The following is a 23,886-nucleotide window of genomic DNA, read 5'->3' as shown; positions in this document are numbered from 1 at the left end:
CAACCTTGCCTGCCGCCCGCTGTCACCTTTTACGACAGTTTTCCGGCCCAGGTCGCGGCGCCGCTACCGAGTGTTGCGGACGCCCGAGCGTGGACGTTGGGTCCCCGCTGGCGGCGCCCTCGCCTTCTGGGAGCGGCGGGGAGCTGTGGCCGCGGCCTTTCGGGCTGGGATGAACCGCGCTCTCGGCGGAGGCAGGGGAGCCGAGCCGGAGCCATGGTGAGTGCGGCCTGGCGGGTCCCGGGCGATCCCGGGCCCCATGTCAACCTCAGCTCGCGACGGGGAGGGGCGCCGCGGGGTGCCCCTCGTGCGACTGTGGGCCGGGGTCGGCCTCGGAGTCCCACCGCCCAGGTGCAAAGCTGGGCCCGCCCCGCCCGGCCGGTGCCCCTCCGCCTTCCCGCCCCGCTCGGCGTGGGGACGCACCGGGTCCCCCGTCTCCCCAGCGCAGCCTCGCAGTACCTGCCCCGCGTGCGCTCTGTCCCCGTGGCCTTGCCGCCTCCGCTCTGCTCCGTGGCCTGGAGGCGGGGCGCCGCCGGAGGGCTCCGTCCGGAAAGCCGGGCTCCTCGGTAAGCCCGCGGTTGGCGTGGACGTGCGTTAGGAGAGATTTGCAGGAACCGTCCCGAGTTCTCTCTCAGCTGCAGCTTTGTTTTCCTTTTGCTTTGAACTTGAATTTCATTTGCTCTGAGGTGAGGGAGGTTTTCAAAGCGAGGGAGACCCTCCTTTTCTTCTTCCGTCGTGAGGTTGTGCAGCGCCTTGGATGTACAAGTGGTGGTGCTCTTAGGGGTGATTGGGCAGGGTCTTTTCACCCTAAAAGGTGTTTCTCCCGCTGAAGTACAACTTGCCCAGAGTTGGGAGGGAGAAGGGGTGTGAGAGGGAAGGGTGGGAGTTAGCGAAGTAACGTGTGCCCTGCTTCCCCTCACCAGGCCAGTACAGTGGTAGCCGTTGGACTGACCATTGCTGCTGCAGGATTTGCAGGTTGGTTTGTGGTTTGGGGACGGAGGTGAAGTAGGGGAGGTTGAGGACTTTTTAATTATTCTATTACTTTTTGTTTTTAGGCCGTTACGTTTTGCAAGCCATGAAGCATATGGAGCCTCAAGTGAAACAAGTTTTTCAAAGTCTACCAAAATCTGTAAGACTTCCTAGACATTTTTGCTAACTCTGCTGCCTGTATATGAAAACTAGCATTACATTTAAAGAGGGTAAATTTCCAAACATCTGTGAAGTTCTAAGTGATTACTTTGAGGGTCCCTTCTGCTTTCGACAAGGCGAGTTTAGAAGTTCTGAACTTTGTAGGTGCTACCCTAAAAAGTCAGATTTTGTGCGTAACAGAATTGGGACAGAGGTGTTAACAATCTTAGCATCATGAAAGTTACTATCACTTTATTGTTGACACACTATTAACGTCAGCATTATCTGTCCACATCCCCCGCCCCCCTTGCACCACAGACACAGGGACCTAGAGCTCTGAAGTGATCCATTTTCACGCAGTCCGGGCACGCCCTAACACACTTAGGAAGCACTGCGGTTTACTAGGCTATAGACCCGCGGTTCTCGCCCTGTGGTTGCGTGTGACCCCTTGGGGGGTCGAATGACCCTTTCACAGGGGTCGCCTAAGACCATCGGAAAACACATATATAATTACATATTGTTTTTGTGGTTAATCACTATGCTTTAATTATGTTCAATTTGTAACAATGAAATTGGGGGTCACCACAACATGAGGAACTGTATTAAAGGGTCGCGGCATTAGGAAGGTTGAGAACCACTGCTATAGAAGATGCCTGGATGGGATGTAATGACACCATCTATGGTCACAGATCAGAATGAATATGGCTGTGACAGTTTGCTGAGCATCATGATTGAAAAGAGGGTGATGGTAGGCTTTACAAATATTTCTTACATAATAAGGTCAGAAGACCTAATAGCCTGATTTTTCTCCATATATATCTTAATCTGAACCACTTGTCTTAAAGATCTCTAAATCCTCTTGAGGGACTTGTTCTACGACGTAGTCATACTATTTTTATGTAGAACATGGCTAACTTGGAATCTTTCCTTCACTCCCAGAAAAACTGGCTTTGAGGCACTGTTCTTTTGTCGTACATTTTCAAGACAGTTTAGGTTGCCTAGGGAAAAAAATGGATATTTGATGATCATTAAAATATTTGTTGCTACTTATAAAGCTAAAGTACAAGTTATCGGAAATGTCTTAGTTTTCCTGCTAATTCTGTGGACATTCACAGACATTTTTTTTAGCAACTCAGTTTATTCTAATAATCTTTTCTTACTAATGCATTTCCTCTTTCAGGCCTTCAGTGGTGGCTATTACAGAGGTGGGTTTGAACCGAAAATGACAAAACGAGAAGCAGCATTAATACTAGGTGTAAGGTAAAATAACTTCTAATAATTTTTATATTTTCTACAACTCTAGAGCTATCAATAAATGTAAGAAAAACCTTTGTTCATTAGGAAGGAATTATTTGTATCATGTCTATTTTAACATCTAAACACTGGCACATAAGCACTTTTTTTTAATTCATTGAAAGATGAATGTGCAACAGATAATAACAGTGCTCAGTGTTGTTCTCTGTAAGTTTTTTGTGGGGAAATTCTGCCTTCATTCCCACATTCTTAAACATTCTTTCCAACAGGACTGTTGAAATGAATATTTTCAAGCTCTATTAAAGTTTTGAGAATTCTAATTTTTCTAAGGAACTGTTTACTTCCGATTCAAAATATTCATCTTGTGTGATAAGGAAGAGGTTCCTAAACAGTTTCACACTGTTGTGTTGACTTACTCTAGTTTTGCATCTTTAATTGCCCTTTATGTACAATTTTTTTGTGATCCAGAAGTAGTCTGAAATACCACCTCTTCCTTTTTAAATTAGCCCTACTGCCAATAAAGGAAAAATAAGAGATGCTCACCGACGAATTATGCTTTTAAATCACCCAGACAAGGGTAAGTAGTCATTAAACTCTTCATATGCATGTTGTAGTGACTTTGTAATTGTTACTAATGGGATAATTTATATCTAATTCTTGCCCTGTAATAAGGGAAGTGCCTAAATATGTGTGTGAGCACTGTCTCCCAGGCTGGATCCATTTGTCTTAAAATTAATTCTGAGTGAGAAATTTACTTATACAATAATGAGTAGATATCTAATAACTACTAGAATTTGGAAGTAGTGATAAGCATTAACAATGTTTTGAGGATCTGCGATTGTAATAAAATTTGATTTCTAATAGTCAAATTCTCCTGGCATTTGGACTACATTTTTAAATATTCAATTTCAGTTAATGAGACCAAAAGTATGAATTTATTCCTTTAGACCTTTGAACTTGAGTTTACATAGTTAGAAACCTATAGAATGTATCAGTTTCTGATACACTTCTAAGAAGCTTTATCTGTGTTGAAGTAATTCCTTGGAATGCCAAAATATAGACCACAAAATCTACATTATAGTGCTCAACCCCTTTTATAAGGAGAGGCCTTTCATTTAAAGGTCTTTGAGTTAAAACACAGTTGCAATTTTTTGGTATCTGACTACATAGCCTCTTTTATGAAATTTAGTTTGTATTAACTGGAGGGCTTCTGACTAAAGTCTAGGGTGGAGCCCATAAATTCACATTTCTACCAGTCTCATTGATGCTGATGCTGGTTGGTCTAAGGACCACACTTTGAGAATTAGTCCTTCAGCAGATTAGTAGGAAAAAAACTGTATATAACATTGTAAAGGGACAATAACAGGAAAAGAAAAAATATGAAGGGCAAAAAAAGGATCTAAAGCAAAGTGAGGCCTTTCCAACAAAGCTCAGAAGCCTCTGAGAATATCAAGGTTTTAAAATAACAGAGCACAATAAATTTCTGTTCATTTATGACTTGTAATCACAAGTATAGGTAGGGTAACTTAACATTATTTCAAAGTTATGTGTCTATATAGGTTTTATGAAATTCTATTCATCATCAGTTTAAACTTCTTTAAAAGTTGCTGTTTTTGTGAAATCTCATTTCCCATTGGTCACATATATTGCCATATATGTGGTTATCCAGTCACAGTATCGTAATTATTTTTTGGAATACTATTTCTGCTAATTGCACCTCTCATAAGCATAGGAAGCCTTGAAATGAGAATAGCTTTTCACCAGTCAGAAACTGAGACTCCATCTAATATTTCTTCTTTTTCCCTATAGGAGGATCTCCTTATATAGCAGCCAAAATCAATGAAGCTAAAGATTTACTAGACGGTCAAGCCAAAAAATGAAGTAAATGTATGGTGAATTTAAGTTGTTAGTCATGTATATGAAAACAGCTTTTTATAATAAATGTCCTGAAGCTACACATTTTAAAAATGATTTAGCACAAACTAAGTCAAAGCCTTGGTATAAGTTTATTATTTAAATTTGAAGATTCTAAATCAAATTATAGAATATTTGGAAATTAATGCTCAATAATTATGGATACATACCATTTGAATAGAAACACTGTTCTATCATTCATTACTCATTTAGTAAATAATTGGTATTCAAGGCACAGTGAACATGAAAGTCTGCTCTCAAGGAACCCCAATCTGATAAGATCCACACACTAGTAATTAAAATGCAATGTGATACATATTATGTTGGAATTAGTACAGGCTGTTATAGTATGTTAGGAGGACAGACAGTCAAGGTATAGAGAGCTGGTTCAGTTGCTTAAGACTGAATGTAATAGTGAGGTTAGCCACAACTCTGACCTAAAAAAGTTGATGTCATGTATATCACAGGCAGAATTCAGATTTCATACATTAAAAACTTGATAAAAGAGTATGTCGTTCCTAATCAAGAAAATATTTAGTGTATTCAGCTAACGCCTTTAAAAAACTGACCATTTGTAAAAATAACTTTTATATAATCAAGTCTTGCATTTATGATCAAGTTTGAACACGATTAGCTAAACCGAGATGCTCCGATATCAAAATACTTAGCTTGGACTGAGAATTTATACAGTGATATATATGTATATATATATATATAGGCCTGGTGAATGAAATTCATGCATGGGGGAGGGGTGAGGGTGCAGGAGGTTGTCCCTCAGCCCAGCCTGTGCCCTCTCATAGTCCAGGACTCCTCACTCCTTACTGCCCACCTGCAGAGCTGGCGGGAAAGGCTCCCATCACTGTGCTCAGGTGAGCCAGGAGCCCATCTTCTAGCTGAGCTGTGCTCCCCCTGTGAGAGCACACTGACCACCAGGGGGCAGCTCCTGCATTGAGCATCTGCCCCCTGGTGGTCAGTGCACAGCATAGCGACCATCATTCTGGTCATTCCACCTTAATGGTCACTTAGGCTTTTATTATATAGATGACATTTGAGGGCAAATGGCTTACTATTGGTTTAACACAGTGGTTCTCAACCTTCCTGATGCCTCGATCCTTTAATACAGTTACTCCTGTTGTGGGGACCCCCAATTTCATTGTTACAAATTGAACATAATTAAAGCATAGAGATTAATCACAAAAACAATACGTAATTACATGTGTTTTCCGATGGTCTTAGGTGACTCCTGTGGAAGGGTCGTTCGACCCCCAAAGGGGTCACACACACAACCCACAGGTTGAGAACCACTGGTCTAACATATATAAGAATCTTAACCAAAGGACTTATATGAAACACCCCAGGGAAATAGCTAGTCTGTGGTCTCTAGCAGTACCTATATTTTGCTTTAAGATGATAATGTATGCTAACTACCATCTAAATTTTAAGTCATATTAAAGTTAATGGAGAACATAAACTTTCAAGGTCAAAATAATGGAGGTAATATTTAGTGTTGGAATGTGTTTAGGGGCATTTCAAAGTTGGGGTATATCTGCTTTTGGTTTATTTTCCATCTTTAAAATCTAAGCAATTATTTGTTATGTCTTAAGAGTATAATAAGGCAGGCATGGCTTTTTGTATAGGATAAATCTTTTGTTACTCTCAGAGGGAAGGGGTATGAAGGTATTATTGTTATTCGTAGTAGCTATGTTCTAGAAAATCACTAAAAATAATGAAACACTGTACCTAGGGGAAATACTGGTTCCTATAATCCTCTAGTCACATTTTAGTCAACCAGTTAATATAAAACCTTGTTTTATGTGTGTTTAAAGACACCTTATGTGATGTATTGTTGATTCCTTAACATTTAACTCATGGTGGCACATCAGTTTTCTTGTGTTTGGGAATATTAGGCAGCACTTCCCTCATATTAAACAGGGAAATCACCAATAAAAAGCACACAAAGGTTGAAAAAAAAAAAGTAGGCACTAAATCATGAAAAGAATATTTGTGTACAGTATGAAAACAAAGCAGAGCATTGTATTTTTGTATATCAGGTGTTTCAAAATTTTCAACACGGTGTGTCCACAAATGACCAGGAAATGAGAATCAACTCTATTTTGGATTGCTAACCCTTTATTCAAACCTTTGGACTACTTAGAGAAACGTTTCTAGGGCCAAGAGCTTTAAAGAAGGAATATCAATTAAAACTTAAATGCAGTTGTTTTAAAGACAAGTATAAAGTGTAATAATATGCCAACAGGCAATCAAGCATGAACTGTAAAAAGGAAAACTTCATATAGTAGGTATGCCTTTTGAGTAATGTAAATAGCATAGCTGTTATAAGACATGTATTAAGACAGTTAGGAACCACTTTAATACTAAGCAGCACAACAGCACATTTTTCTTTCATATCAGTCAGCTTTGTTTCCTCTACTTACCTTTATCAAGTATAAGAATCCATATTTCATTGAAGGCTATTAGGCAAACCTACCTTTTTTCTTGGGGAAAAGGTGTCATCTATGTAGGGCTCTAGATCAGTGGTCACCAACCAGTGGTCCACGGACCACTAGTGGTCCATGAGGTCTGAAAGGTTGGCAACCGCTGGTTTAAGGGAAACATTGGAGCAGCGGTCACCAACCAGTGGTCCACGGTCACCAACTGGTGATCCATGAAGTCCGAAAGGTTGCCGACTACTGCTCTAGATCATAATGGGTAACTGATGCAAGTATGATCAGTATCTTTTTTTTTTTAATGTATTTTATTGATTTTTTTACAGAGAGGAAGGGAGAGGGATAGAGAGTTAGAAACATCGATGAGAGTAACATCGATTCAGCTGCCTCCTGCACACTCCCTACTGGGTATGTGCCCACAACCCAGGTACATGCCCTTGACCAGAATTGAACCTGGGACCCTTCAGTACGCAGGCCGACGCTCTATCCACTGAGCCAAACCAGTTAGGGCTGATCTGTATCTTTTTAATGGTGTTTTCTTACAAAAATTTGATGTGAAATGTTAATATTAGCTACTTACAATGAGCCAGCATTTTCCCGGTACAGGAAATGTCCTCACCTAAAGTTCTCGAGAAGTTCCCCAACTTTTAAGTGAAATAATGTATAACAAAATTTTACCATAGGCTATTGATATAAACAAGAGTTGAGTGCCTGTCGCATCTCATCACTATAACATTAAACGAAACATTAAGGACCTACTGTACCTCAAAAGTACTTATTTAATACATTTTACAAGGAAAGTGAAGTTTAGTGAGGTTAAGTAACTTGCCCCAAGCAACTTGAGTGATGAAAAGGCTGATTTTTCTCAAACCCGAAGTTCCATACTGTTAACCCCAGCAGTGTGGTACCTTTCACGAATCTGATAACCGAGATGTTTTCCTTGTTAGTACAGAGGTACTTGTCATTACACATCTAGCTTGGGGCCTTTTTGAAAGATGGTATTAAGGGGAGAAAGGAATAGTTAGTTGAATACTATAGTAACAGAATAAGAGGTGCAGGGTTCGAGTCAAACTTCTGCAATAATAGGCATCTTTGTCAAGCCATCTGTGTGCTTAGGGCTCTGCTTCCTCATCTGTTACGAGGAAAAATAATGGCCAACTTGAAAAGTATGAGGATCCCTCCACATTTTATGGATAGGGAAAAAGCCAGAGCAAATATTTGAGGTAACAAAGCTAGGAAACTATAATTAAGCCCTGGGTATCTTCTCTAATTTATTGTGTTCATTAGTAATTTGGTTCTCAATAGATATTTTAGGGGGGAATTCCCACCCATAGCATAACCTAGATCTGGCACATCGGAGGTTCAATTTCCCTACCTAGATCCTTCATTTTGCCTTCACTGGGCCTCTGCATTGACATTAGATGACCCCTACATTACACTTTATAAAAACTGGTGATGAAAGTGGGCCGTAATGAGTGGTCCTCAAAATAAATCTTCCCCACTCTCAGAATTTCAAGCAAATTCTTTGCCTTCCAAGTATTTTCCTATGGGAGCATTTTAAGAAAAATAGTTTAGTTATTCCAGAAGACTCAAACCATTCAACAGTTGAGAACTTCCATGAAAATACTTGTATTCCACCTATTTTCATGTAACATTATTTAGAATGCTAGTTTTTTGGTTATACAAAAAACCCTGAATTGAGGGTAACCTTGAGTACCAGGAAACTTAAATGACCATTTTAAGTTGGTCTGTGTTACTGACACTGTTCAGAGTGGTGTATATCTGCTTGGTGCCAACTGTTGCCTGAGTAACAGCATATAGAAAGAACTTCTATTCTGTGTTACTTATTATTCCTCACCCAATGAAGACAGTCTGGTGTTAAGGTATAATCTGGAACATGTTAACACTTGCTGTTACCTTAGTGGTGTCAATTAATGGAATTTCAAATATAATACCTATGTGACATTTTTCTTAACCTGAAAACAGCAAGTTGAAAAATGGAGTTCAAAGAAGTTGAGGCATAAGCTCCAGGTAATAAGTATAAAATGATTTAACCAGAAAAACTATAGAAAATTTTTTGTAATAAAGTCTCTAAAGTAGAAAATTAATAGTTGCATTTGACAATAAAACAAGGGTATAAAACATTCAGAAAATATCCCTGTGATTTCACCCCCCCAAAAAAAATCCTTTCAATCCCTAAAACACAAATACTGGAACTTCAAGACTGGGAATGTCAGTGAAAAATAATTTTGACCTTGCTTTTGATATCCTTTAGACTGCATAACAGCATAGTTGGAAATGTCTGGGATGGACATATATAAAACACCATTTTAATTTGCCATACTTTTGTTGAGAGTACTTGGGAAATGGTTAAGTGTCACACATATGAATAAACTCACGTTAACATTAACATTGCAAAGACCCTTAGGAGATTAGGTAGTCCAGCCCTCTCTAAAATGAAATACAGAAAAAGTTAGAAGACAGTAAATTCCATTCTGTACTTACATATACAACATCTTTTCAAACTCTCAGATAAGCAAATTGACTGACGGAATTCCTCTTATAAAAGCTGCATTATAACTTATCCAGGTGCATCATTATGCACCATATTTTGTTACTTGAAATAGTAATGCAGATGAATCGGACTATGAAGTGTTACGCTAATAAACCTTTTTTTAAAACAAAATACGTATTTCCTTATAAGGTTTTATGTACCACTATCATCCAGTAATTTGGGGTTTTGACTAGACTACTATTGATTGGATTTCTAGAGTAAACGATTATACTTAACCACTTGTCAAAAGTTTAGGTTTATCATGGGTTATAAGTTACTATGCATTCAAGTGCACATCCTAATAAAGAATTAAAATTTTAAAATAAGGGTCAACAAATGCCAGATAAACTTATAAAAGGGTGCAGAGAATCCAAACCATAATAATAAAGCCAGGAAGACTGAATGGAACTTTACAATATCCTTTTGTTGGCCTTTAATAATTCTGCCAAACCTATAGGTAACCAGGTCATGTTCCTGGAGGTCTAGAAAAATTAAAGTGTAAAAGTAACTTTCCTTTACACGCATTTCCATAAATCACCAGTTATCTGACATAGGACTTACTGCATTATGGCCAGTTTTCTATCCATCTGCCCTTAGACTGAGCTCATTGTAGGTACAGCCAATGAGAATGGTATCTTTTAACCTCAAAAAAGCTGTAAATCTATTTACGGAGGACACAAATGGTACTATTTCCCAATCTAACTGCAACATTGTTAACATGCCAACTTTGCAAGACTCTTCTTCGGTTAAACACTAGACTCTTGGCTATAAAAATACCAGACATAAAGGTGATGGATTCCAGACAAAAGAATGGCTGAAATAGAGAACCATAATAAGAGTAAACCACCAGCTACTTTTGCCTCCTCCTTTACTAGCCTAGCGTTTCCCGGTTCTTCGTGCTTGCATATATATACCTGTACTTTTCTTAAAAAATTACATGTAAACAACCTCCCTTGGCCTTATCCTAAGCAAGGTCTCAGTAAGTTTCCATAAAGTCACCAGCAGTTTGATGTGCTATTTCCCTTAACTTCACATTAAAAAAGGTAATGTCAAACCCAAGAACCCTAGGCTTTCCAAGGTTTCGGGAAAAGCAGACCACTTTTGCCTTTACATAATGAAGCTCCCACTTCATGATTTAGTTCCTATTTCACGTGTGCTGGCACAGTATTTGAGCTGCACAAGACCTTTAGAATAGTGTCTTGCTTGAGTATCTGTTTAATGTGCACAGTTAAGTTCTCTCATAGCAACCAACATCTAATTTAATAGCCTAAAAAGATGCACCCCTCTCAAAATAAGTTTGGAATGCTATCTGAACTGACAATGGTTCTCTTTGGGAAGTGGGCTTTTCATTTCTGAACGTGAGCATGTACTATTTACCACCTGAAAAGCTTATCAGGATTCTTCAAAACATATTTTTAAAGGACACAACAATGGGTTTAGTTACTTATAATGAAATCTTATTGCTTATTTCCTTGAATATGGTTGTCAGTTCTAGTTTAAAGCACTGCTTGGGCTAGCTATACCCTTTTTAAGGTGGTCTCACCTTTCTTCCTTTCCCATGGAAACAATCTTTATGGAAGGACTTTAGGGAATCTGTTCTATGTGAAAGAAAATGAATAATCTTTTTTTTCTTATACCACATTCACCAATTTGGGGATTAATGAACATATTTCTCATAACTCATAGTTAATCTGTAAACCTATTACTGAAGAGAACTAAGAATAAAAAGGTCAACAATTTTACTTGTTTCTAACATTAATAGATAATAAATACATTGGTGGGTAGTAAAAACCAGGATATGTGAAATTACTTCATATTGCTATTTAACGTTTAAGGACTGGCTATACACAACACACCTTACTAGTACTTTAGAAAATCTGTTAGGGCTTTATAAAAGAGCATTTAATAACATCACATCTTATCCTCAACAATAGGTTTAAGTGCTAGGGTTATGTGCACTAACCTGGCAATTACTACAATTTTAACTATACCCTGAATTCTCCTTCAATACTTATAAACTAAAAGTACATTTTTATGCACATAAAAAATTAACACAAGTTATGCACATAAAAACAAGACGCCAAATGACAAAAAGGGCTTTCTTGCTCAGTGATCTACATAATATTGTGGAGCTAAACTTTCCCATAAATCCACAATTGTTGTATATGACCTCACAATTAGCTTCATAAATTGTTACTTTTTGCAACACACTTAGTGTGAAAGTCTTCATCTTCCTAAATTATCTGACTAAAATATATATATATATATATAAAAAAAAAATACAATCATTCGTATGAGAATCTTCAAAACTATTTCCATGAGAATCAAAAAGCAAACCAAGTGGCTTATTCCATATTTTAAAATTGTTCATGCTTTTTTATAAAAATAATTTTAAATAATCAAAGGCAAAAAATTCTAGATTTTACCCCATTGCCCTCCAAATTTGTCTTTGATTACAATTTTATGTTCCAAAGATTTTCCTAAATCAAATGTATGATCAATTCCCTAAACCATTCTCTTCTCACAGATTAAATTTTAATTGCTAAGATTTCAGGATTCATCACAAAATGATTAACTGACCAATTAATAGTTTGATATTATTTATGAGCAAGTATAAATGCTTTTTAAAAAGCAATCAGGATACTATTCTAGGCCTCTAAGTAGCTCCAACTACTTTGCAACAGTGGGTATAAAAAGTAGAAAGTTAAAAATCAGCAAATGGAAGATCAAAGTTTATTTACTACCTGCATACAAAAACATATTGCACATCAAACAACCAAAATTTAAAAAAAAGAAAAGAAAAAGGGGGGGGAAAAAAGAAAAAAAATTACGAAAAGGAAAAGATACTCTACTGGACTAACATGTAGTTTATACAGAATAAACCTTCTGGAAAGTGATCTTTTCAGTAGTTCAGGTTATGTCTGAATGGACATGACTAATTCAGCTTAGTGTTTTAACTAAAGCTATGTTTGATTTTTAAATACTGTACACTTTAATAAATAAACCAAACAAAGCCTCAATATAGAACAGTCACTGCCAATATCACCCAGTGTCCCTGCAGTTGAGAGTTTAACAAATGTATTCCAGTGGTCTGCAGATTTTCCTCTACATACAGCATTTTAAAAACACATCAAAACAGACCAGTTTCCAGACTAAACTAATGAAGAAATTACAATTCAGTGCAAAATATTTTAGACTGCATTTCAACTCTAGTTTTCCTCAGGTGAAGAAGTGGTTGCATATTATTAAAAATGTAACAAAAGCAGCTAATGCTTTCATAAAGAGTATTATGTCAGGGATCCCACCCCACCAACCTCCCCCCATCTCTGCCATATTTTGAAAACAAAATAACATTTCCTATAGCCAGCAACTTTTTTTAATGTTACATATACTATTCTCAAGGCACATCTGATGATATATTTTATAACACAGTAGGTGTCAAAGTATGTTTAACATATGATTTCTTCAGGATCCCTCCCCTTTCTGAATTCCAAATGGAGGAACTGAAAGTGCGATGTAAAGACTGGCGATCCATATTCTATCTTTGGCAAGCTGTACAAGCACTATTGTAAAATGTAATGTAAAAGAACTGTAAACTAGGAACTTCTTCAGTTTATGAAACACCATTCAGGACTGCTGCTTCTTGAGTGTTTTCTTCTTTTAAGGTATTAATCTTTTCTTCTCCTGGAGTACGCTGTAGCTTAGAAATTTCATCGCCAGAAGCACTAGTTGGGCCATTTATTGCCTTTTCTGAAGGACCATGCTCTTCAATCACATCTTTTGCCTGCCAAAGGGAGACAACTTTTTCAACTTCTTTATAAATAAAATCTATAGCTGAGGAGGAAAATAACTACATAAACAATAATTAGCTACTAAGTAATTTTAGTTTGATACAATGGATCAAATAATTCAAATATTCTTAAAGTTCAAAATAAATACCAATATACTCTACCTCTCTGGGTATTTCAATTCTTTGTTTCGAGTACCTAGAGGTACCTGATTACTGAATAGTATGTACTTGATTACTGAAAATTTGAACCTAATTTTATTTTAACCAGTTGAAAGCTCACCATGTAAAAGATATAGTTAATACCCTAAGTAAATCAAATAATCGCCTACTTTACTCACCTTTTTAAAAACTCAATTACATATAAATCCTTTAAAGCATTAAAAGAATTGAAACTTAAAGGTCTAGATCCATCACTGAGAAGAAGTATGTAGCCTATTGCTCCCCAAATTAAGCAATAATCTTTATGCCCAATATCTTTGGGCAGACTGAGCTTTACAAATGCTATTTAGAGTTCTAACGGAAAAGTATTTCAGGCTCAAGCATGCATTTCTATCTTCAGTTACCTGGGGCCAACAATAAACTCAATAGTAGTCTTTAACTAAAATAGTATTTGTTTAGTTGGGAGGAAACAAGCGATCATACAGAAAGTTAAGTAAAAATAAAGCTAAACCATACAAAAAAAAAAAAAAAGCAACAAAACCTACATTTTAAATTCTCCTTACCATTTCTTTCTTGTTTTTAGCCAAAGTTTCCCTTGGGAGGTTTCTTTGTCTGCTCTGAGACTCAGCTCTAGAAATATAATCTGCAACTGTGACTGTTGAAGATGAGAAAAAAATTACAGGTGTTGAAAAATATGTCTAAAGTTTATGTATGGATAAAGAGTAATTTTACTTTTAAAATAAACTAATGGTGGGTTACCCAATTTTAAATTTTTCTTAAGCTGGGTAACTCCTCCAACCAAAAACAGCTTGAAAAATGTGCCTGCAACTTAGCAATAACAATAAAAAGTTTTAAGCTGGAGATCGAGGAAGCTTAGATTAACGTCCTCTTTCACAGGAATCCAGCCATTTGCTTCTGGTTGAGTCTACGGCTGTGGCGTAAGTCTGATACAGAAATCCACAACCAAGAATAGGAAAGGCAGCATTCTAAGCCCAGACAGTATTTGGAGGGAAAAAATGGGGCAAGTTTGGTATAAATCATGGAGTGGTGTACTTCAATTTGAAAATTTCAGCAAAGATGTAAAAAGTTACTCAAATATTAGCTCTGTCATTTTTTAAGAAACACAAGAAATCCAAGTGTGGTATTTTATGGTTCCTTTTAAACATTCCACACTAGAACCATTCTGAGTGATCGACAATAAAAAACTACAAGCAAACTAAAGATGACAGAAAGCCACCCTAAAAATGTAAACATTGATCATGGTAAGAGAAAGGCCACCGTGACTTTAACCACTCCCTCCTCACTTAGCCAATCTTTCAATCTTTTAAGGGACTGATTGAGGTGTGCATGTGTGTTTGCAAGTAGGTGGATGGCAGTAGTGATCTAGGGAAAAGATTAATCCAACCTAATGTCTTACTTACTGCCAACCCAGTGCCACAACTGACCTCTTGTCTACAGGTACTCTGGGCTGGTCCAACTTTATGCCTCAATCCTCTCTCTCTGAAGGCTTGCAACTTAGAATTCACTTATTTGAAGAAATAACAAAAGAATCATTCTCTTTCTTTGGAGGAATTATTGTCTATCAGAAACTGGTGAAGAAAAATCCCTGATTATGTGAAATATAGTGTATTTTAAATTATGGGAGCAAATTAATTATGTAAAGAATGAAAATTCAAGTAAATGTCTAATTAGTCACTAGTTAGGAGGAGAATTGGTTCATCGGGTTCAAATTTTATAAAAATAAATCATTTTGATGTAATATAAAACTGCATTTATTTACAATTCATTTTTTCTTAATCATAAACTGACATACTAATACTTTTATAAGATCCAAGAACTGTCTGAAAGTATTAGATGAATTTTTTAAAAGCTCAAAAAACAATGTAATTCAGAAATAATACATATCATTTATTAGAAATATCACTAAAGATGTTTCTTATCTAAAACTGCTTCTTTTCTTCCAAATGAGAAGAAACTGAGTGTACTTATTTTGGAGCTTTAAAAATCATTTAAATTCACTGTTAATGAATTATAAATACATTTAACAATGGTTTCCAAAATTGGGGAGGGGGATACTATCAAATCCACTTCATTGTTATGTCTACATACCGGGTGATAAAACCATTCTAGGAATTATTCTAATTTGGGAAGCACCTTAATAATTAAATCCATTATATTTCTATAATTCAGTCCTCAGTGATACCTGAAGAACTCATCTACCTGGAAACCCTGACAATTATGTACAGACATAGAATAATATACTTTAATATAGTTTACCAATTAAATTAAAAGGCACTTAGTTGGAAAGGTAAAAACTTACCAGTGCCCCTCCTTTCCCATAAGGGGAGGTAAAACCAAAACAAATTCAGTTGATTAAAAAAACAAAACCTCTATCTATAGCCAGTCTTTAAAATACCAGCCACTTAAAAGTTCAATACAGATGAATACATATTTAAAATATCTAGGAAAAAAAACAAGCAATTTGTGCAACATAATTTAGACCCTAGAATTTCCTCTTAGGTTAGAGGTCCAAGTTAATCAACTGGACACCACTGTATTGTCACATTCTTAGTAAAGAATATTCACTGTTTAATTTACATTAAGAGCAGGAAATTTTAAGCAAATAGAACAAATTAAATAACTGTATTTAAAAGAATGTTGATATTTTTTAGATAGAGGCTGCCTTCCTAGAACTGCTGCAGAGGCAATGAGAAAATGTGTGCTTGTTCTATCTTAGAGTTTTGGGTTTGTTTTTTTAGGGGGGATTGAGGAGGGAGTAGGGCAGGAATAAGCTAGGGAAGGCAAAGAATTCTAAAGATGAAAAGCAATTTCCAAAAGAACAGAGTAAAATAGGAATAAATTGCGATATGGAACAAAAGTTATTAAAAATTCCAAATTACTCAAATTTCAATTAATACCATGCAGAAATCTCTGCCTCTTCGTTGACAAAACCACTACATTATTCCTTTTATGTCCATTGACTTAGTAATAAATCACCATCCATTTAGTTAATAAATTACATTGTAATTTATCCTATAATAAGCGCCCAGCTTGAACTTTCTTATTTATAAAGTATGGCCAGATACTATATTCACTGCTGTGCCAGCTTAAGAAAATGAAATACGATCTCTTGATCTAAAATGTATCTCTAACACTAAAGACAGTAGGTAAAGAAGAGAGGGGAAAACAAATATTTTCTGGAAACTTGCTGTATTTGACAATATTTAATTCCTTTTAGTTTTACAAATATCTTTAAAGCATGAGTGTTTTTTTTTCCAGAATGGGAACTAATAGCCTTTAATGGGTTTTCCCAAATATCTCTATACCTAACTTAAAATTCTAAAGATAATGGAATTTACATTCCTTAGTTGGGGAAAACACATGAAAGAATTTGCTCTGGAAAGAATGCAAAATTGATTAGCTTAAAGGGGGTTTATTTGTGAATATACATGTGATTCTCTTACACAGGAAATGGAATTATGTTCAAAATAATATAGACACAACCAACAAGTTTTCTTTGAAGTTACTAAAAACATGACTACTTAAAAATTAACATTCTAAAGCTAATAGGTAAGTACTATTAATTTGAATAGTTAGTAGGTGTAGGGATAAACATCACACTACAATAAACAAAAACATAGTATGCATTCCTCTTATTAGGAAAAAAACATTTTCAAGTATTTTTCTTATTTATACTTTTTTTAAAAAAATGTGGGTATTATAAAATTCCCACAAAAATGAGGTGCTAAATGCAGATAGTAAGCAGGCACCATGCAAAAGCTCTCCAGTTTTGCCAATCAACCTCAATCACAATCTAACAACATAGTGGCAGACCCCAATTCAAGTGTAAAGAATCTGCCAAGTGGACAAAATAATGGCCTTCTCAACAGTATTTCCATGAAAACAATTTGAGTAATATTAGTTCAATTAGACAGGTTACTAAACATTTACGGTGTCAAGGAAGAATGCATTTTCTTAAGAGTGGTAGTCTTATTAGTTGAGTAAACAATTTATGCAATGCACATCTTGAATGTATATGCACACATGTGTATATGTAAGTATAATTTATTTAGAAAGCAGACACATGACATTTTTTTTCCATGCTTATGACCTGGTGTTGTCAACAGGTCCACTCAAGTTACCTGGCTGTCTATCTTCTGCCTGACCCCTGAAACGACGCCTGCGGCTACGATTGCGTCGCTGGGGTTTTTTTTCACTATCATCTGTAATTGCAAAATTTACCATGAACTATTCTGATAAAAACAAAACAAGACAAAAACTTTGTTCCTTCAAAGATTCAAGGAAAGGGAAAGAGAAACTTTTAGTTAAATAGGGAAGAAAAAACACATAAATTACTGACAGGAAAATAACTTTGGTAGTTTTAAGCATTCCAAATAGATTTGCAAAATGGAATTATCATCTGGAAATTAAGAGGGTTTTAACTCTTAAACAAACTTTATGACTTAATTTTTAAAATGCCATCATTCAGGGAGATAAAGTTTTCCTCCCCAATACAGTTTATTTATTAACCAAAGTTAATGACAGTTTAGCCCTTTGCAAATTAATGCCATTTTCATTAGTGTTATTTATAATAATTTTTAAAGAGGTAAGCTGAAAGCCCAATTTTGGTTTAGGTACAATAAAAGTATTAAGTGCCTTGCAGTTTGTATATTTGTGTTATGCAATGGCATCAAAGGGCATTTTAATAAACCCTCTCAGTTTCAAATAATTTGACTATACAAATCTGAAAACTGGATATTTAAGACAGATACAAAGCTTTCTTTGTTTGAAGCAAGCACTAAAAAATCCAATTTTCAAATTGTATATTTTGGGGTTTTTGTTTATGTGAAAAAAGCATAATACATTAACAGTATTATACAATATATATCTTTTCCCTAAGTGCTTACATACCTAGCCCATTTTCATTAACTGAAGCTGTATCAGATTCAGTCATTCCATCCATCAGAACAGCATCTTCATCAGTCCTTCGTCTACGAGACCGCCTACGACGGTTAGTACTGTGATGAGATTCGCTGGCATCAGTGTCTGCAGTCTGATCTGATTCTGTATTATCAAGTAAGCTGTATGGATTGCTGTCTGGATCTTTGAGCACTATATGCATGTCAGAGGCAAGAAATATTTGTTTAAGAGAGCTGCAGTAAATAGGAATGTTTTCATCTATATTAAGCTGTATTAATTAATAATTAAGAAACTTGAATTTTGCCCCAATAAAAATATATTCTGTCTTCAAATGTTTTCTTTATCACTATTTTACCTGGAAAGTAGTAAAGATGAAAAAACTTGAAATGGCAATGAAAAATTAAAGCAAAAGATGAGCAGACACCTCAGTTTCCTACTGTTTCACTTTGACTTGTTTTGAAAATGTTAGGATATATATAGCATATTATACATGCTACTTCTGACATTCACATTCCTAGCTAAACCTGACCAGAGGTCAGAAAAATAAAATTAAGGAGAACTAAATATCTAGCTAATATGAATTAATTTGAACAAAGCTTTTGTCACCTTTATTGAGCTAAAGGTGACTGTTGCTTCTTTTTGCTAATATTAATGGACTATTTCCAAATAATACTCAACACCTGCACTCCACGACTTATCAGAAATCCGTTACTATAAACTGAAGCAATCAAAACAAGTCTATACACACACACAAAGGAAAGAAACAACTACAAAAGTTGAAATTCTAACTGGTTATAGCACAATGTGGAAATGAGTGTTAACTAGTACTCCCATCTCTAGAAACAAAAAGTGAAGGTGGGATAAGGTGGGGTGAAGGTGGGAAAAGAAAAGTTTTAAGAAAAAAATACCCATCTTACCTATGTGCATTTATTGCCTCCACCAATCAAATTATAGAAGAAATTCACCTAATCACGACTTTTCATTTCTAAGTTTCCATTGGTAACAGCTAGCAAGCTAGCATCTTTGCAAAAGACACTAAGTTTATCCATTAATCATAAACACTAAGTACATTTATTTATAATTCAGCATATTATATTATAAACCTTGGTAATAGTGAACAATGTGCTAAAATATAAAAACTATTTATCTGAAAACCTATAAACTAAATTTTAGGGATTAAAGAGTTTCACTGGAACTAGAGAATACCTTTTAAAAAGTTCCTAAATTTTGTGACTTGTTCCAGTTTTTCCTAACTCGTAAGCACATTTTCCTCCTGTCCTATATATACCTCCTGCCCATCTGGTATATATTTAATTATATATGTTTTATAACATTTAAAATACTATATAAACTTTCATAGGGCACTGTATAACATTAAGAGTGGTTTTCTTAAAGTGGTTTACAATACGTTATGGTTATTTCCCTGATATAATCTAGTCCAAGTATCCCTGACAATTCTCCCCCCAGCCCTATTATGCTAAGCAAAAACATTCTAACAACTCTACAACTCCACTGAAGTTATAGCATTTAAAATCTTCAAAAACACATGAGTAAAATGTTGCTTGCACACCTCAAATCTCAGTCTTCTAAACACTTCTCTTTACAACTCAATTCCTCAAACAGTAAAATAATAAAAAATATATTTTAAGTTGAATACACAATTTTTTCCTGTTCCCATAGTACAGTGTAGCAAAAAATGGTTTTCAGTTACTTTTCAATATTAAGTACACAAAGGAATTTAGATCTTTCTGACCATATGAATTATCTGGGTCTGTCTGGCCAACAAATATGTAAACTCAATAATTCTAGAGAGAAAAAACACTCTAATTACATAAGCCCTTCAAAATTGAAGGGATAAACAAGCACCTATTTTTCTGGCCCAAATATTCTAGTTAACTTTCACTGATAAAACACTCTACAGGGCTTTTCCTTACATTGTTATGGTGTATTATTTTCTTCAGTGAATTCCAAGACAAACTTCCAAAAATCAGTGGCCCCAGAAAATAAACTAATTTGTATAAAGTCACAATGTTTACAAAAAAAGAATGCTGACATAGTATATAAAAGACTACCAGAACTGATGGAGGATTTGCCACCACGTGGTCCACCACGACCTCGACCCCCTGAGACACTTCGGCCTCTTCCTCCTGGGCGTCTCCTACTGTCACGTTGATGTCGGCTCTCTCGATCGTCTTCTCCTGCCAATGACCAATCACTCAGCTCGTCTTTACGCTCAGATTCTGTTTCAGAGGGGTTAGACAGCTCAGAGTTGGTACCTTGGGAAAGAAGAGAACATAAGCCAATTTTTTATAGGAATGAAAAAAAATTAAAAGTTTCCTGCAAATCACTGTTTAAATAACTGCTATTTGGCTGCTTCAAAAACACTAAATCAAAACACTGATTTCAAAATTTCTTAATAAAGAAATGTTAATATTATACTAATAATATAGTATCTACTCTTCAGATAGTTAAAACCTGAATTGTTTTACAGCCAATAGATTACAGAAAACATATAAAACATTACATATACAAATATAAAAATGCACTAAATGGGAAAATATTTTTAAAATATTGCCCATTTTTAGGTTTAATATCAAATTAGTATAGTAAATATAACTGCTACCCAATATTTAAAAGCAACTTCAATTATATTTAGAAAAATAGTTATGTAGTATATTTTACCATTTTTTCACATTTTAATATCTCTGAAATCAGGATGTTTCTGATAACTAATGGTCTCTTATAAACTGGAAGTGTATTTTTTAGTGGCTGCACATAAAATAGCTATGTTTTATGAGCAAGTTTCTTAAATTAGAATACAGTATTTGAAATTACTGAACAAATTTTAAGAGGGTTATTCTAAGGAAAGACAACTTCAAATCAACAACAGATCCATGAGACAAAAATTCAGCCTGACTTTAAAAGTTTAGATCATCTCTGACTTTCAAATGACCTATTTCAGTGATGGCGAACCTATGACACACATGTCAGAGGTGACACGCGAACTCATTTTTTTGGTTGATTTTTCTTTGTTAAATGGCATTTAAATATATAAAATAAATATCAAAAATATAAGTCTTTGTTTTACTACGGTTGCAAATATCAAAAAATTTCTGTATGTGACACGGCACCAGCGTTAAGTTTTTCAAAATGCTGACACGCCAAGTTCAAAAGGTTCGCCATCACTGACCTATTTTAATAATGACCCTTTAAAAATTTAAATTCCGCAAATAATCTATGCCTTACAATATCATCATTAGATTTATGTAACCCAATCACTATCACACTCATTTCCACTTCTATTCTTAGGTAGTTCTGGGGTGTGTCTCTTCAACCTTTTCCTTTTATCATATAACCAAACATTTTTTTCAAAGCCCCATTCAATTTCTAGGTTCAGACCAATTTGAATGAAAACAGACCTCTCTTCTTCTCTTATTTTCTTAGAAGCAATTTATACTGTCATGCACTGTTGCCAAATGTTGTTTTCTATTTTTATCCCTTTTGGATCTACTTCTCACTTGGTCTATGATAAATGTAAAGGGTGCGGCTCTGTCTCATACCTTTAACTGCTCCTAGACACCTACCAATGAACATAACCATTTTCTGTTGAGTAAACTTGCTGCATGATTTTGAAGTTCCTTTACTAAAACTCCCCAAATAAGAGTGATTCCATACCAAACTATAAGTTCCCTACATTTAAATGCCACTGTCATTTGATGATAAAAGCGAAACACAAGAGCTCTTCAGATACAAAAGTTAAAAGGACTAAGTATAGGAAATAAAATGTGAAGTTTAACAAGTGAAGGAGCCTACCAACTTCCTTTCTCCTTGAAGCTCCCAAACACTTATTTATCATTTCATGAATAGTGAAGAAAACCTTTGGAATGTATAAGAACTTCTGAACTTACAAACTTTTAAAAAAGCTTTAAAATTAACTCATAAAACTGATTCAATTTTTAATGACTCCAACAAATTAATAGACTGGTTTTTAACAGAATTTTAATCAGATTTTCCCCTTTCTAAAATCACCCCTGAAGATGATTCACATCCTTTTCAATTATTGTGTATGCTAAACTTAATAGTTAGAGTACATTTTATCAAATCCACATGCCACCCATTCATCCTAAGACATACTTTTGTGTGCCATTAAACAAATACTGCCAATGAAAGTTATAAGACATCATCCATTATAAGACAAATACCAACTTCAGGGATGTTCTAGAGAAAATGTTTCTTATACAGTTTATATGTATTATCTCCTTAAAAAATCCTTCTGATATTAAGTGGACAAGATCTATAACCAAATTCAAATGACTTTATTTCTCTCAAGCCCAAGTTCCATGGTTATTTTAAAAAAATAGAATGTTACACCGTCTGTAAAGATTCAGAGGTAAGAGTGCCATCTACTGAACAATTGGCAGAGCTTTCTTCAGTACCAATGATATTCCTCTACCTCTCTCAGGTAAATTTATTATCTACTCTCAACAAAAGCATTTTGCCAAAAAGTGATCGCTCATCTATAATTTGACGTGACTTCCCACAGAGGCTTATAATCCTCATCATCCAAAAAGTCAAATGTGATTATTTATACTATTAATTTGTACACCTCTGAAATCATTCAGTATATACTTAATTTCTATTTAATTACTGTTTTTCTTTTGTATTAAATGTATTTTCAGGAATATAATAAGTCCATAATTCTCAGCCCTTCACATGCTAAACAGTTTTACTTTATTGGAATTTGTTTTTCATGTTTCAATATAGGGTTAACTTTAAAAGTTAAAAAATGAAGATATGAAAGGGAAGGGAAAATTAATCTTTCAACTCTACAACACATAAAAAATAGTACAAATTTAACATAACTGGCAACATTAAATGATTCTTCAGTCAAACATGACATGAAATTTGGATATGTAACCTGCACACTGTAAGCTTTCATATATTCATATTTTCCCTAAATGCCTTTTATTTTAGGGATTATAAGACAGTATTTTCAAGGCAGTTAGAATGAGCATAGGGGAGTAGAGAAGTAAAGAGAAAGGAAAGAATAAAGGAAAAAAATAACCAGGTCACTGCTAAGATCCAAGTCCAAATGTAGAAAATTGGAAAACTCCACAAAGCTGAAGAAGAATAAGTGAGAATTTAGGATTAGAGAATTACTGACCAGCACAATCCATTGGCCTCTTGCTATATGGGTTAGGCCCCATCCTCAGAGTAAAATACATTTTACAAAAATGTTAATTAGATTCTAATTTTTAAAGCCCTCACTTTAGTGAAATGCTGTATTTCAAAAAATAATTCCAGAGATATTAATACTCAGAACTGCTGAATGAGCCAATAAAGTATATTTTAAAAGCTAGTATATATTTGCTATATGCAATTTTGGCACAGTGGTTAGAATATTTCTCCTTTTTACTTTCCCCAGAAGGTAAGCAAAAATGATTCCTAGTAGTATAGCCAGCATTATTAGACTTTTATTGGAAAATGTACACAACTGTACAGGGGAAATATTTGGAAAACAAGTTTCATATCTATTTAATAATAAAAATGATAATGAACCATCAACGTAACAAAAACATGTTTTATTTCATTACACAGCTGTAATTGCACAGCTTTTATTGTCATTAACATAAAGTGTGCCATCACTATTACTAAGACGAATACCTCAGAACTATCTACTGCCCTCAAAGGGAAAACAAGGTAAAAAACTAACTAAATAATAT

The 23,886-nt window shown here is 35.2% G+C and overlaps 2 protein-coding genes across 9 annotated transcripts in view; one reads left to right on the top strand and one right to left on the bottom strand.

Moving 5' to 3' along the window:
* The first annotated feature begins 7 nt into the window (after positions 1-7).
* DNAJC19 (DnaJ heat shock protein family (Hsp40) member C19) lies at positions 8-4,365 on the top strand. 4 transcript variants are annotated; one of them, XM_059687117.1, is made up of 6 exons: positions 8-216; positions 921-972; positions 1,053-1,126; positions 2,306-2,385; positions 2,886-2,956; positions 4,189-4,365. In XM_059687117.1, exons 1-6 carry the CDS (start codon positions 214-216, stop codon positions 4,257-4,259), a joined length of 351 nt encoding a protein of 116 aa, XP_059543100.1. In that variant the 5' UTR covers positions 8-213; the 3' UTR covers positions 4,260-4,365. The 4 variants fall into 4 exon arrangements, with proteins under 4 accessions (XP_059543100.1, XP_059543102.1, XP_059543103.1 ...); XM_059687120.1 differs by lacking the exon at positions 8-216 and adding an exon at positions 563-683; XM_059687119.1 differs by lacking the exon at positions 921-972.
* Positions 4,366-12,013: 7,648 nt separating this feature from the next.
* FXR1 (FMR1 autosomal homolog 1) overlaps positions 12,014-23,886 on the bottom strand; it is a 68,827-nt gene continuing 56,954 nt past the window's right edge. For 2 of the 5 annotated variants that reach the window (XM_059687112.1, XM_059687114.1), the window contains 5 exons: positions 20,236-20,439; positions 18,155-18,355; positions 17,386-17,466; positions 13,807-13,898; positions 12,014-13,078 (listed from right to left, as the gene is read on the bottom strand). In XM_059687112.1, coding sequence (XP_059543095.1) covers positions 12,908-13,078; positions 13,807-13,898; positions 17,386-17,466; positions 18,155-18,355; positions 20,236-20,439 — 749 coding nt within the window. In that variant the 3' untranslated portion in view covers positions 12,014-12,907. The remainder of the gene's footprint in view (positions 13,079-13,806; positions 13,899-17,385; positions 17,467-18,154; positions 18,356-20,235; positions 20,440-23,886) is intronic. The other 3 variants (XM_059687113.1, XM_059687115.1, XM_059687116.1) reach the window with 2 other exon arrangements.

This window comes from Myotis daubentonii, chromosome 3, assembly GCF_963259705.1.
Source record: "Myotis daubentonii chromosome 3, mMyoDau2.1, whole genome shotgun sequence".
NCBI classification, from domain to species: domain Eukaryota; kingdom Metazoa; phylum Chordata; class Mammalia; order Chiroptera; family Vespertilionidae; genus Myotis; species Myotis daubentonii.
This window is presented reverse-complemented; position numbering and strand designations above follow the sequence as displayed.